Raw genomic sequence first — 14,182 nt, forward strand, 5'->3', positions numbered from 1 at the left:
ATACAAAATGACTTAAAACAAGTTTAAACCCACATGGGAGTATTCAAGTGTCTGAATACTCCCACCATTTTGCGTGCGGAATCGTTGAGAGCAGAAGAGAATCCAGCCCTGGGGTGAAGAGACATGAGCGCAGAAGTGGCCACCTCGGGGCTTCCCAAGATGAATTAGGCGCGATGCAGCCACACTACCCAAAGGACGTGAGTCAATTACATCAGACAACAGAAAACCTGCTCTTCCTCGTTTAGCCAGTGAAAGCATTTAGTGCTTTATATGACTGGAGATCCAGAGGTAGATGGGCAGGCTAAGGAGAAGGGATCTTGCCTGCTAATGTAGATGGCTGTGTTACTGTGTGTTCCAGTTCCGGTTCTTCCACTCTAGCTACACCCCTGGTGACACTGTTAACTTTATCCTGAAATGGTTTCTCTGGCATGATTAGGATGCCCCTCAAGTGACATTAAGAACAAGGGTTGGCTTCCTAGACTCTTAGAAGAATGAGAAAAGATGTTAGTAACCAAGGGAGTATCAAAGCACCTTGATTTTCTCCATGGTCCTGAAATCACAGATTCTCTACATGGGACCTCAATCCAGACCTCTGTTCTTCTCCAGAATATGGTCAGAACCTTCATATTTGCTTAAATGTATACAAACACTCTTCTGTAGGCCTCCATTTAAAAAAAATACAACACACACACACACACACACACACACACACACACACACACACACACACACACACACCCCAAAAACAAAACCCATAGTCTTGCTATGTAGCCCTGACTGGCCTTGAACTCATTGAGACCCACTGGCCTCTGCCTCCTGGGTACTGGAATTGAAGATGTGCCCTACTACATCCGGCTTGTATTCATACTTTTATTCTTATTTAAAGCACAAAGATAGGGACTTTTTACTGATGTGTGAACCTACCTGACAGGCTGGTTGTCCTGATCAAGAGCACAGAGCTAAGCTGATGGCAGAGTTGGCATTTGAATTCAGGATTTGACATTAGAACTTAAGTCCAAGTATTCTGAAATCCTGCTTAGAGATCAAAGGGCTCAGAGGCTGAAGTGTCCTCACCTGGCATTTTCAAGAAGAGCCAAGCCAGACATGCCCTGGTTCCAGAAGGAAAGTCCCCTGGGTTGTGCTGACTCCTGCAGGAGGCTTGGGTGCTGGAGACTCAGGCTTAAGTTGCTCTCCTATCTCTCCTGGGCATCATGGCCTCCAATCACTCTCCTTGCCAACATTCTCCAAGAAGAGATGAGCACACTGCTGAGATGCTAGAGGGCCATGGCAAAGGGTGGAGCTATTTCCTTAAGCATCTTCCTTCACAACACGCAGTCAAGGTCCTCCTGCACCTCTGCGACTCTGAAGTTGCCACATTCCATTGGTTCCTTGGAAGGAGTGACAAGGTAAGAAGTAGCCTGGAATTAGGATCGCTTCTACTGGTGTGTTTTCAGATCCCTGTCTAGACACATAGTTCCTTTGTCTTTACCCTGGCTTCTCTCTAAGTCGTTTTTAGCTTGTGGTGATATAGAAAAGACTAACGAAATAGAAAAGCAAAAACTGGAAGCAGTTCTAAGGAAGGAGTTTGTAATCCCCACTGGCTCTGACAACCAGTTAACATATGCATGCCAGGCCCAATGGAAGGCACTCCGTACTCATTATCTGGGTGCTTCTTGCTGGAAGCATTGTGACGTGCCAGAGTGCTCCATCAGCACTGAGAGGCGCTGCTACAAAGTTGGCAAAGCCTGTCTGTTGTTTACAACTAGCTCAGCCCAAAGTCCGTGCATATTAAACACAGCAGGCCGGCTGAGAGAATGGTTCCGCCCACTTTTGTAGATTTGGTAATAAACTGTCAAGAAGTTGAGAGATCAAAATGCATGTGGCACAGCAGGGACTGGAATACAGTTTGTGTTAGTCAGACATTTTCTAATGTGACTAAAACACCCAAAGGACTGCTTATACTAAAGATTTTGCTGATTTGGGCTCATGGTTTCAGGTGTTAACTCTATCCTTCTTGCCCCAGTTTTTTCTAGGCCTGGGGTGAGGCAGAACATCTCACAGTGATGGAAGCATCTGGAACAAAGCCATCCAATTCATGGCCACCAGGAAGCAAAGCAACACTAGTAGGGAAACCAGGAGAAGTTACAGGGACCTCTTTCTTCTGACCACACCCTACTTTCCACATCCTCACCACTTCCCAAAAGTCTATCCACATGAGACTGTCTTGTTGCTGTGACAAATTCCAGGACCAAAGCAGTTTAAAGAATGAAAGGTTTGTTTTGGTCCACAGTAGGAACCTGAGGCAACAGCTGCTCTCATTGTTTCCATTGTGTGTGTGTGCGCGTGTGCGTGCGTGCGTGTGTGTGTGTGTGTGTGTGTGTGTGTGTGTGTGTGTGTGTAGAGGGAGGAAGGGAGAAAGGTACACACACACACACACACACACACACAAGAGACAGAAAGACAGAGAGAAACAGAGAGACAGAGAGACACACACACAGAAAGAGAGAGAGAGACACACACACGGAGAGAGAGAGAGACAGAGAGACAGACAGAGAGACAGAGACAGAGACAGACAGAGAGGCTACCAGCTGATAGTCAGCTTCCTCTTTTTTTTAATACAATTTGAAACCCTAGCCCATGGGATGATGTCACTATTCAGTACAGAGTGAGTTCTCTCTCAGTTACACCTCTCTGGAAACACCCTCACATACACCTAGAAGTACATTGCCTACCTGATTCCAAATCCAGTCCTGTTGAGAGTGACGATTAACCATTCCCCTATATAAACTTGAACCTATCAGATGAAGTGGTTGCTTTAGAGTGCAGCCATGAGATCTAGTTGTTTCTAAGAAACAACCTCACAGACGCACAGTGCTCATCTCAAATCCAGTGAGGTTGACCAAGAAGATGATCTACCACACAGATGATCTCCATCTCAAGAGGCAGAACAAGGCAACCTCTCCTATTCCAGAGCTCATGTTCTAATTCCAACTAAGCAAACGAGTCTTAATGCATACTAATCTCCATGGTAATGGGATCTCTAAACTTGCACTGTCCAGTCTGGTAGCCATTAGCCATCAGTGGAATGGGAAACTGAAATCTTGGGGTAGATTTTTTTGCAACATTACACAGGACACATCCCTCCCCAAGGGTCAGCAGCACCACAACCTCCTCCCAGCATCAGTGTAGTGCCAGTTTGCAGTCAGCAGTGACACCCAGAGTTGTTCTCCTCTGACCCTTGGCAAAACACATCAGATTCCCCCAAATGTGCCACCCACTCTTTGGTACCCTCACTTTTGGGGATGAAAAGAAAATTGAAAGAGTTGAAGCAGAAAGACTATTGATTTGTAATCCTTTTTTATCATCTCAGAATTTCAAGGTGTATTCCTCGTGTCATTCCACCCTTCCCCTGGGAACTGGAAGAAACTGACCTGCAAGGCCCGGGTAGTACAGAGAAAAGGGAATTAAATGCACTCTAAAGAAAACCTTTCTAGACAACATCATTTTTTTCCCCAGTGAAATGTTTGAATCTTTAATAACTATTATTCTTCCCTGAGTTCTTGCCAAGAAAAGATTTTTTTAATATATTAAATCATTAGTCCATTAAACAGTGATTTAATTTCTAGGGTTTCATTTTTCCCAGCTTTCCTCATCATATAATAGAGCTAGGGTGTACCAGGGTTGGAAAAAAACCTTAAACTTTCTCTAGGCTAAATTTGATGAAGTATCTGCTGCTTATTCAAGCTGCCCACTCATGTGGTATTCTAGGTCAGTAAATATAGTCATCACCATAATCATATCAAGTAGGGAAATTTCTCCCCCTACCCCATTTTACAGGTGGCAATAACATCTGTAAATTCCAGATAGGGTACCAAAGACAGACCAAAGCACAATTCCATAAAAATCCCACTTGGAGAGCCAGCGAATTTATTGGGCATAAGTGCATACTTACAGAACCATGTGTACTTACCGGAAGTGGTTAACCCCAAAACAGCCGCATCACTACGAAGTTCCACTCCATCATGGGTGATGACTACAGAGAACGTGTACCATGGGGTCTCTTATTCTGGTAACCCCTTGTATCTTTCAGCATCTCTTCATATCATTTATAGCTTGGTGTAGGACAGGAAGGAATAATAGTCTGAGGGTCTTGTGACCCCCCACTTCTAGGGAAAATCAGTAGCTCTGTTGCCATTGTTATAGACTCAGCTACATTTGCACTGTTTTGCTGGTTAATGGCAATAGATAGCTATGACAATGGAGCAAGCATGCTACACCCAGAGGATAAACCTATACTACAACAGGCAGATAAGTAGCTTAACTCAAATTATCACCAGTGTCTTTCCAGGTCTGCAGGTGGGACTTCTCTACAACTTAAATTCTCTAGTCATTTTGTAGACAAGAGGAGAGACCCAGACAGGAGCAGTAAGTGGAGAGCCAGATCCTGACCTTGGTTTGGACCTCTCTCTTGTCTCTACTGATGCTCTTTGACCTCATATTTACAGTCCCACACCCAGCTTACAAGTATCACCTTCTTATCAACATTAGTCCATTTCCCAGGAAGAGAGCAATGCCCCATTTCTCAAGAAGAAGAAAAAACATCTTAGTTTGATATTGACAAGCATTCTTCCATAATTCAGTCCTTACCTTCCCCCAACTTCTGAACTTCAAAGAAACTCCAAAAGCTGTTCTTTCTACATTTTCAGAACATCGCACCCCTCTCCTCACCTCTGTAATATATATGTAGAAGTAAATTATATCCATGTATATCAACAAAGATATCTTGGCATTGAACAAAAAGACATTTATTACAGCACTGTATCTTACAGTGAATTGTGTAAACAACTTACATAATCACTTATAACAAAAATGTTAGGAGTAAAGCACTTTCATCCTACGGGTTAGTATAAAATCAATAAAACAGAAGTAGGGGCTCTGTTGCAGGAACATGGGTGCCCCGTGATGGGAATAGATGAAGGAATCGTAGGATCTGCCTGCTCTAGAGCTCTTAGGCAAAAACAGGCTTTGCACTAACCTGTGGCATAAAATGTACAGCACCTGCCTACTCCCCATTTAACGTATTCCTTGTAAATGATGGTAGAATAAATTCATAGTTATTTTGAGGTCAGAGGCGAGTTGGTGAAAGTCTAGCTGTGTCTTGGGACTCCAATGTGCCTGCCTATCTGTGAAGTGGGAAGATGGTGTCCGTCATGGGTCACCATGTTAAGCAGATTCTGCCTCTCATGAAGCACCATGTTAAGCTGATATGTAGCTGCATTCCTGTTTTGCATCCCTAATACTCCATAGACATGGGAGCAACAGACATGAGGATCTCTGGCAAGCACAGCTTTGTGTAGCACCCTAGCTGAAAGAGAAGATGGGGAGCTGCTCTGTTTGGGTTTACTGGTCTACCAGACCAGTCCTGAAGCTGCATTAACTCAGTTTGCAGCAATCAATCCACCTACACAACAACAGGGGTTGAGAGGCAGGGCTGCTGTGGGCTTCCTCTGGAGCCCTCCTAAATGTGTGGCTTTGGTCGAACCAGAAGTACTAGACAATATCAATGACAGGGACAGAAACTTCCATTACCAATCACTCAGAGGACCATTTCCAGCCCTAGTCAATGGACAAGGTAATTACTATTTACACAGTAGACCATTGTCATTTGTGCCAGCACAGACCACCGTGGAATGGCTTCATCTCTGCATTTGGAATTTGTCTTTCATGGCCATATGAGTTGGGATCTTGTATATACCCTAAAGTTACCTCTGTAAGCCTTTAACTCAGAATCACATGGAATGGCTAAGCAACCTTCCACAGGTTTTAAGAAACAGAGCATGTTTTCACAGATGAAATCTTACCCAAAAATCCGCAGGTATTAAACAGCTTAATGGTAGTTGCTTCTTGTGTATCTTTAAAACTCAATTTTAATGAATAGGAAAATTTCGTGAACTCAATCAATGACAATAATAAAATTTTAATAAATGAGATTAAGTTGGGAAGGGTGTGTGGGAGGGAGAAGAGGGAGGCTGGATAATTGGCACCAAATCCCAATTGGAGAAGACAAAGTCACGTGTTCCCTGGTGCAGCAGGGTGACTGCAGTGCACAGCAACTTATTTCACATTTGATGCTGAGTAAGAGGAAAGGAGCTTAAAGGCTCCAAAGTAAAGAAACACAAAGGAGATGGGAATGTTAATTACATGATGTGATACATGTTTTGAAATATCCTCATCACCCTATAAATGTATACAACCCTGACAAATTAATAAAATGTTTAAGTCGGGAATCTTGGATGGCAGTTCTTTTCTTATACCGTTCTCAGTATCTAATCTATTTGCATTTTATTTTGCTGCACTGTATTGACAGTAATATTTCATCACTACTCTGAGTGTTTTAAACATGAGATTCATCTAAGCCTCAGAACTCTGAGACCTTATTCTCAGGTGAGGAACTAGAAGCCCAGACACCCAGAGAAGTGACTCAAAGTCACAGAGAAAGCTATCAAGCCATAGAAGTGGGCAGTATAACTCTTTAGTCTGTGACCTGAGAAAGCACTTACATATATGTACATGTACGTATGTGTGTGCATGTGAGTGTGTGTGTTTGTATGTATGTGTTATATAGACATAGACACATGCAAACTGTCATGTACATATGTATATAGTTGCAAATGACAACTTCATAATTGCTTGCTTGGCAAGCCAGGGCTGATTAATTAGGCTAGGAAAGTAGAAAACATATTCCAAGTTCTAAATAAAAAAAAAATTAAAAAATAGCATGACCCTAGAAGTATCCTGCTAGGATTCAGGGAGCAGTTTAAATAGTGCTAACCTATAGTTTCAGAGATGTCTTAAAGAGCTGGTCAGGCTGTCAAAACCCACGTTAGACAACCCATGGGAGAGTAAGAAACAAAAGACATTGGCTGGCATTTTACCAAATGGAAATCTCTAGTCTCTGGCACTACCAATATTCCCCATTACAAATCTTCCAGCTGGTAAACAGAATGATGCCACTGACATTTAATTGAAATGTCAGCACATTTAGAAAGAGCCCTGATGGAATTGCCAAGTGAAAGTTATCGTTGATGACTTAAGCTAAATGGAAACAGAAAACCACCACAAACACACACACACACACACACACACACACACACACACACACACACACACACATGTCCACACATTAAAATCTCAGACAGAAAGAAGGCAGACAGCTTCGGCTGCCAAACAATTTATGGATACTTTTGAAATGGACTTTTATTTTTGCTGTGAAAAACTATGGGGTGATTAGAGAGACACTTGTGAAAGCAATCAGGTCTGAGACAGGCCAATGCCTGTGTAAATCAATTCAACAAGTATGCATTGATTAAATGGCCTTTGGATAGTAATGTTACCTCACATTTATTTGCATAGCTTATAGTTTATAGAGGCTGTGGTGGATTGCAAAATATGGCCGGAGTCTTTGTCACTTCCCATATCCGTGCCTTATGTCACTGTAGATCTCTCATGCCATTCCTCCCTGACGTGAGATTTGACTGTGTGATTTGTTGACCACTGGACTGTTAGGAAACATGATGCACGCAGTGGCTAGATAAGGGTTTAGGGCATCTAAATTCATCCTTGTCCTTTGCCATCCAACCATGCTCATAGAATAGGGTCCACGGAATCCAAAGAATGTGCCCAGGGAACTGAGCCAGAGCAGTCCGAGCTGTGGCAAAGATCATCCTATACCAGCATTAGAGACCTCACCTTTGGGCGTGTCAGCAGGACTGTTCAGATGACCTAGATTCGAACTGTTACATGGACAAGCAGGAGCCGTTAGCTGGACCCAGATACAAGGACTGATTCAATACATACGCTAACAGGCCGCTATGCTTCTGTTGAGCACGACATGACACCATCTATTTGATAAGATGTGCCTCTCAGGATGTGGGGCAGGGGCTACTTCTCTGGCTTTAGACAGAAGCACAGTGTGTTCTACACAGGTTAAGAGGGGTCCCTTTATCCCCACAGCTGCATCCTGTGTGCCTGTGATGTTCGTCCTTGCATGGAGCAGCCTCTCTGAAACACTCAGCAAATAGCATTAACCTGGAGGCTGAATCCATTTTTCTCTTTTAGATCAAAGAGGCAGCTTTTATAGGTTGAAAGCACAGAGGGGGTGGGCAGGGGGACTCTCAGAAGTACCGAGGCCCTAAAGGCAGGAGCTTCACAGTGCTTGGCCCTGCAGGCTCCCTCCCAGTCTCCCACCCTGGGATTTCTCCTCCTGTTCTGGGTTCCGCTCTGCTTTGAAGAGACCGGAGATGCAGGCCTTGCCAGATGTGAGCATCTTTCACCATCTCTCTGTGGGTTATTGCACTAACAGACATTCTTCAAATGCTCCATGAAATCTAGCCAGGTGAGAAAACCTGAGGAAGTGTAACATGGATTTTGATCTCATAGCCGACCTCCCACGTCCTTGTGCCATCCACATTCATGGCAGCAAACCATCTACAGCAATCACTTCTTAGCCCCACTTTCTTATGGCTTCACAAGCTGAAGTGATCCCCCCACCCCACCCCGCACCTGCTCTCGAGCCCAACCAGGAACATTTTGAAATTTTGGCTTAGTCACTATTCCTCTCTTTCTTTGGTATTTTCTCTTTCCTCACCTGGGAACCTTTCTTCTTTTCTGTAAGATGTTTTGACAGAGACAGTGGGATTACTCCCTATTAGAGACAGAGCAGAGTAGACACATTTACTCTAAGTAGGTCTTAAACACCTGTTCCAGCAGCCTGAAAAGACCCCTGTCACTGATTGAGGCTGCCTCTCTTAACTATGACTCTCCCATCCCCTCTTGCTATGAGTTCATCCATAGCAGATGCCCTGTTTGCCTCTTTATATTTTCCACATTTCTCAACCAATCTTGCCCCCAAGTCCAGGTGCTTAGAAAAAGCTTTGCACATATTAGAAGCTCATTTAGTGTTTGCAGATAATTCAGGTTTGCAAAGGCTAGGCAGAAGTGAAAGAAAACCACAGGCTGGATCTCTCTCTTTAAAGACCACGGATAAACTCTAAGAGAAGGAATGATGAGAAACATATTGATCCTGTTTCTTTTGGGTTCCATACTCCAGTTTGTGGGTAGCACCAGATAAAGTGAAGGAAGAGAGAATCCAAGATACTCGGATGAGTGGGGACAGCAGGACAGGACATTGACGAATCTGTCACCCATTCTTGCAGGAAAATAATTGGGTTGGCTCTTACATGGAGCTGAAGCCTCATAGAAGTTTTTCTAGTAGAAGGACGTCATGAAGAACCTATATTGCCTCAACTCTAGTGTAGTTTAGCCAAGAGCTCCATCATGTCTTCCTGTGGTGTGAGACTTTTCTTAGGTAGAGAGGGCCTATACACATCTACTAAGCCCAGATAAGGAATCTATGACAGACAGTGTAATGATTACACTTGAGACCAACTTGATGACTCAAGGTTCTTTGCACGGGCTGCTCACAGGAGTGTGGATGAAGGGTTACATGACTCAAAAGCATCTGCATTGCTGAGCTCACCCCAGTACCAGGAAGCTTCACCCCTGGAGCTGTTTGCATGACTTACTGGCAGCTGGACAGTTTCTTCTGCTCCACTTGGCTGGCCAGAGTCTCTACCCTAGCAGCTGATTATTGCTTCTGTAACTTTGAGGGTGTGAAACTTGTACATTTTGTCTTTCTTTGACCTGTGAGGTTTGTTGACGCTCTGGATCTCATGAGCCTTCTGCCTCTTTCCTGAAGGGAATGTTTCAACACAGGAAGTGGTTATAGGATATTTCCTGGTCAGTTGTAGCACTCTCCACATTTTCCAACCCCCCCAAAAATGCCAAAATCATTCCCTGTCTGTCTGTATGGCTATATTAAGAGTTTGATTATAGACAGGTCTACACGGAGATATGTAGGACATATATATTGTGAATATGTAAGCAAACACATACATTGTTCTTAAGTTATTAAAGGAATAGTGTGTGTGTGTGTGTGTGTGTGTGTGTGTGTGTGTGTGTGTGTGTGTGTCTTTCTATTCATTTCTTTTCTGGGCCAATAAAAGCCAAGGAATTCTCTTCGAATCTTCTGGTATTCATCCTTGTTTTTATACACATAAAGACGCAATATATATAAATATATATAAATATACAACAGTGTATTCAGGTTGGCATCACTCTAAACACCAATAACTAATTCAGCAACAATATGCATGTGCGTTTCCAGCACTATCTTTAGAAGCTGCTATCTAATTTCCTTGGGATAGATTCACAGAAGTAGGATTGCTAGATTACAGCTTCTGTGTACTTCGGATATTAATAGGCATTGCGTGTTTACTTCCAGAACACTGTAGCTGCATCCCCATCCCAAGCAGCAATGTGTGAGGCCCCATTTCTTCCTCACAGTCTCTGCTCAGAGCAGATATGATAGTTCCTTTTGATGTTTGCCAGTCTGGTGAGTGCAAAAAGATCCCTCATTGTTATTTTAATTTGGATTTCTATGACTGTCAGTGAAGTGAACATATTTCGATCCATTTGCATATGCCCTTCTATGAATCATATTTTGGTATAATTTTGCTCTATTGGCTGTGATTTGGTCTATTTGACAATTTCTAATTTCTCTGCACAGTAGAGAAATTAACAATTTAAATACTGCTTGAGTTACATTTTTGTAAGTATATTGTTTATCTCTGTTATATCTTTTACAAGATGCATAACCTAAATTCTTTTTCAGGTATAAGTTACCGTACTACACTCTGTGAAATTACTGTTTGGAGTGCACAAGTCACTCGTCGAGTTTTGAGTTACCGGCTTTGTGGTAGTCCCCACTCTCTGACTCTGGAATATATTAATCACCTGAACAAGCTGCTGTCTTCCCTGGAAACCACAATGTGCTTCCTGTCTCTACGGATTCACCTAGTCTTGCTATCTCATGGAAACAAATCCTATAATATACGGCCTCTTCTTCTGCTCCATTCATTTAGCAGGTTTTCAAAGTCCATCCACATTGGAGCATGAACTAAAACTCTGGCCTTCTTTCTGAACTAATCACATTCCATTGATTTTGCTTCTCTGCTTCTTACTCAGTGGCTATTTGACTGTTTCTACCTTTGGCCTAGGAGAAATAGGGCTGCTATGAGCAGCTGGATGACTCTTTCTACAAACAGGCTTTCAAGCCCCTTGGCTGTACACCAGAAGACTGCATGATGACTCTGTGCTTAACTTTTGAGTAACCGTTCCCAGAGCGCACACAGTGTTGCATGTTTCTCCAACAGTGTACAAAGGTTCCGGGTTCCACTTGGTTGTCCGCCTTACAGTTTCCTCTGCAGGGAAATGAGAGCTGCCTCCCTTACTGGATGTGAAACGGTATCTGACTGTGGCGTTTGATGTCTATTTTATTTACTTACTAATGGATTAAGTATAGTTATTGGCGATTTGTGAGACTTCAATGGAGAAGGTGCCACTGAAATCTTTTCACATTTTGAGATTTTAGTTTAGCACTCGTATTGAAGCACGTGCTCTACCATCGAGCCAAAACCCACTTTTAAACAGCACTGGCTGTCAGTGGACTACAAAACAGCTCTTTGTATATTTATATATTAAAGATACTATGTGATAAATATTTTTCTCATTCTCTAGTTTGACTATAATATCTTGATGATGTCCTTTGAGGAAGCAAGTTTTATCATTTGGTAACGTCAAATAAGTCTACTTTTCTTTGGTTGACTGTGTGGTTTGTTCTGTGGGTTTGGTTGGTTTCTATTTGGTGTTTTGTTTTTGTTTTTGACGCAGTTGGTCTTCTTTTAATATTTAAATGCAAGAAAAGGTGAGCAGTGACTTCTTGTACACACAGGAAAGTCTCAGAGCCAAAATGTGCAGAGTAAATGAGCACGCGCTCTATCCACAGTCCCAGTCTGGCTAAGCGACAGCCAGCCTCCCTTCTCTCCAGCATGTACAGGGAATTCTGGTGGCTGTTTTGTACTATAGCTGTAATGGATTTTGTCAGCTCCACGCTGTTTACATATCTTAGACATTTCCATTCTTTAAAAAGAGCAGTCCCTCATGGGAGGAGTGGTTACCTCGTTCCCACAATGGCCATGTGAGAACTTCCTTAGCAGTAATTTACTAAAGTAATAGAGTGGAATAACCTTCCACGTGGCTGTACTCCAGCATCAGAGTGAGAGCAGGAAACAAGTTGGGGCATTGTGAAGGGCGCAGACGCAACTGGGGTCTCTCCATGAGAAACAGGCAAGGTTCCCGGAAGGTTTAAAGAGATCAATGTGCCAACATTAAAAGGGGGGCACAGGGATAAGAAGTTCAAGCCATCCGCAGTTCAAAATTAACTGAATTTCAAAGTTCTCCCACCAGGACGAATACCATGGTAACAACCTAGATCTTTCCAGGAAGTGGGAAATGCCCCTGGCATTCCTCCTGACAGCCCGGTGTTAGGCCTTAAAAGTCTTGCCTTTGCTGCACTTGCTGTTGTTGCTCCATTTGCAACTTTTCTGTCTCAAAGACAACAGGAAGAACCAGGGTCATGAGGGAAGTGGCCCCAATCCGCAAAGCTGCCCTAGAATATCTGTACCTCTTCTGAGCCAGGAAGAGCAGAAGATCAAAGGTGGCTCCGGTGGCAGACGGGATCCTCTCCAGAAAAAAATCTTCGTCAGACCCCAGAGTCTCTCAGACAGACTCGCTCTGCTTGGCCTTCTCCACCTTGGTTTTCAGGAGCAATTTATCTGGGACAGAGGATCCCAGCGCCAGCTGCAGCCATGACATCGGCCATGGCTGTAGGACCCGATGGACCCAGGGTTGGCTGTGTTTTTGATGTCGTAGATTTCTTTTTAAGACGCTAGTTTTAATCCAGGATCTGAATACATGCATTTTCTTTTACGTCATTTCTAATTTTAGTTTTTAAATCCAGGTCTCTGATCTATTGTGATTTAATTTTCATGTTTTGGAGTGAGGTGGGGCTATACTTTGATGCATTCGTCTGCATGTGAATATCCAGCTGTCCATGTATCATGTGTTAAAAAGACAATTCTTTCCATACCTTATTATTTTGGTGCCCTTGTTGGAAAACAGCTAACCAAAGGTTTGTTTCTAGAATCTCCATTCTGCCTCTGGCCGGCATCTTTGTCTTGCTGTGGCCCTCACAGGAATGCAGGCGGGTCCTGGTAGATGCTGTTTTTCTGGGAGTCTGTTTCCATTATCAATTTGCCCTTCGTTTTTATCACCAGAACATGTTGGAGTTTTTTTTTTTCCCTTTCTCTCCAGAGATAGGCTTTTGCTTCTTATTCTATTAGAGTGCTATCTTAGCATGCATGGCTTTTATATGCTAAGGTAACCTTGAATTCTCAGGACAAAACTTTTCATTCGGATTTTGTTTCTTTAATATTGCCCCCCCCCGCCCCCTTTCTGTGACCAGACACCTCCTGAGAAGCAAAACAGAGAAGGGAAAGTTGAATTTTGGCTCACAGTGCCCAATGATGATGAATTCCATAGTGACAGAGATGGTGTGGCCGTAAGAGGTGCCTTGCTTATATCTCCGTGCATCGTGAAGCAGAAAAAGAGGATTGTGGGCATTCTACACTTTCCCCCTTTTATTCAGTCCAAGATTGCAGCCCATGAAATGGTACAACCCACGTGCAATAAGGCTCCCCTCTCCTCAGGTAAAGTTCTCTGGAAGTTTTCTCACAGACACACTCGTAAGTAGGCTCTCGTTGTTCCTTTATCCAATCAAGTTGACAGTCACAATCAACAGCTGTGCCACCCCCTGAGTCAGTTCAATCCACAGCATGTATCATTCTAGAAATATGTCCTTTCCTAAGTTATTGGTTTGTTCATCTACAGTGTATCTTGCTATGTATTGATAAGATAGTAAAACCGGCTTTATTATCTAAGGTCAATAGTAACGCCCTATATTTTTAAAATTTACATTTTATCGTGTGTGTTCATGCACCTGTGTGTGTGTGTGTGTGTGTGTATGTATGTATGTATGTATGTATGTATTGCCTATGCCTTGACATGCTCATAGAAATCAGAGAACAACTTCTAAGAGGTTCTCTGCTCCAGGACATGGGTTTCAGGAGTCACACGGAGGTCATCAGGTCTGACGGCAAGTGCCTTTTCCCGGTGAGCCGTCTCACCAGTCCAAATGCCCATTTTTAACTTGTAATTTTGATTA

General features: G+C 43.1%; 1 protein-coding gene across 1 annotated transcript; it reads right to left on the reverse strand.

The window, feature by feature from the left end:
* Positions 1 to 12,387: 12,387 nt before the first annotated feature.
* Tomm22 (translocase of outer mitochondrial membrane 22) lies at positions 12,388 to 13,205 on the reverse strand. Its single transcript, XM_032908609.1, is given in 5 exon segments — positions 12,388 to 12,406; positions 12,408 to 12,459; positions 12,462 to 12,657; positions 12,660 to 12,711; positions 13,153 to 13,205. Coding segments are annotated over 5 exon segments (372 nt in total).
* Between the last annotated feature and the right edge of the window lie 977 nt (positions 13,206 to 14,182).

Source organism: Rattus rattus, chromosome 7 (genome assembly GCF_011064425.1).
Source record: "Rattus rattus isolate New Zealand chromosome 7, Rrattus_CSIRO_v1, whole genome shotgun sequence".
Lineage (NCBI taxonomy): Eukaryota > Metazoa > Chordata > Mammalia > Rodentia > Muridae > Rattus > Rattus rattus.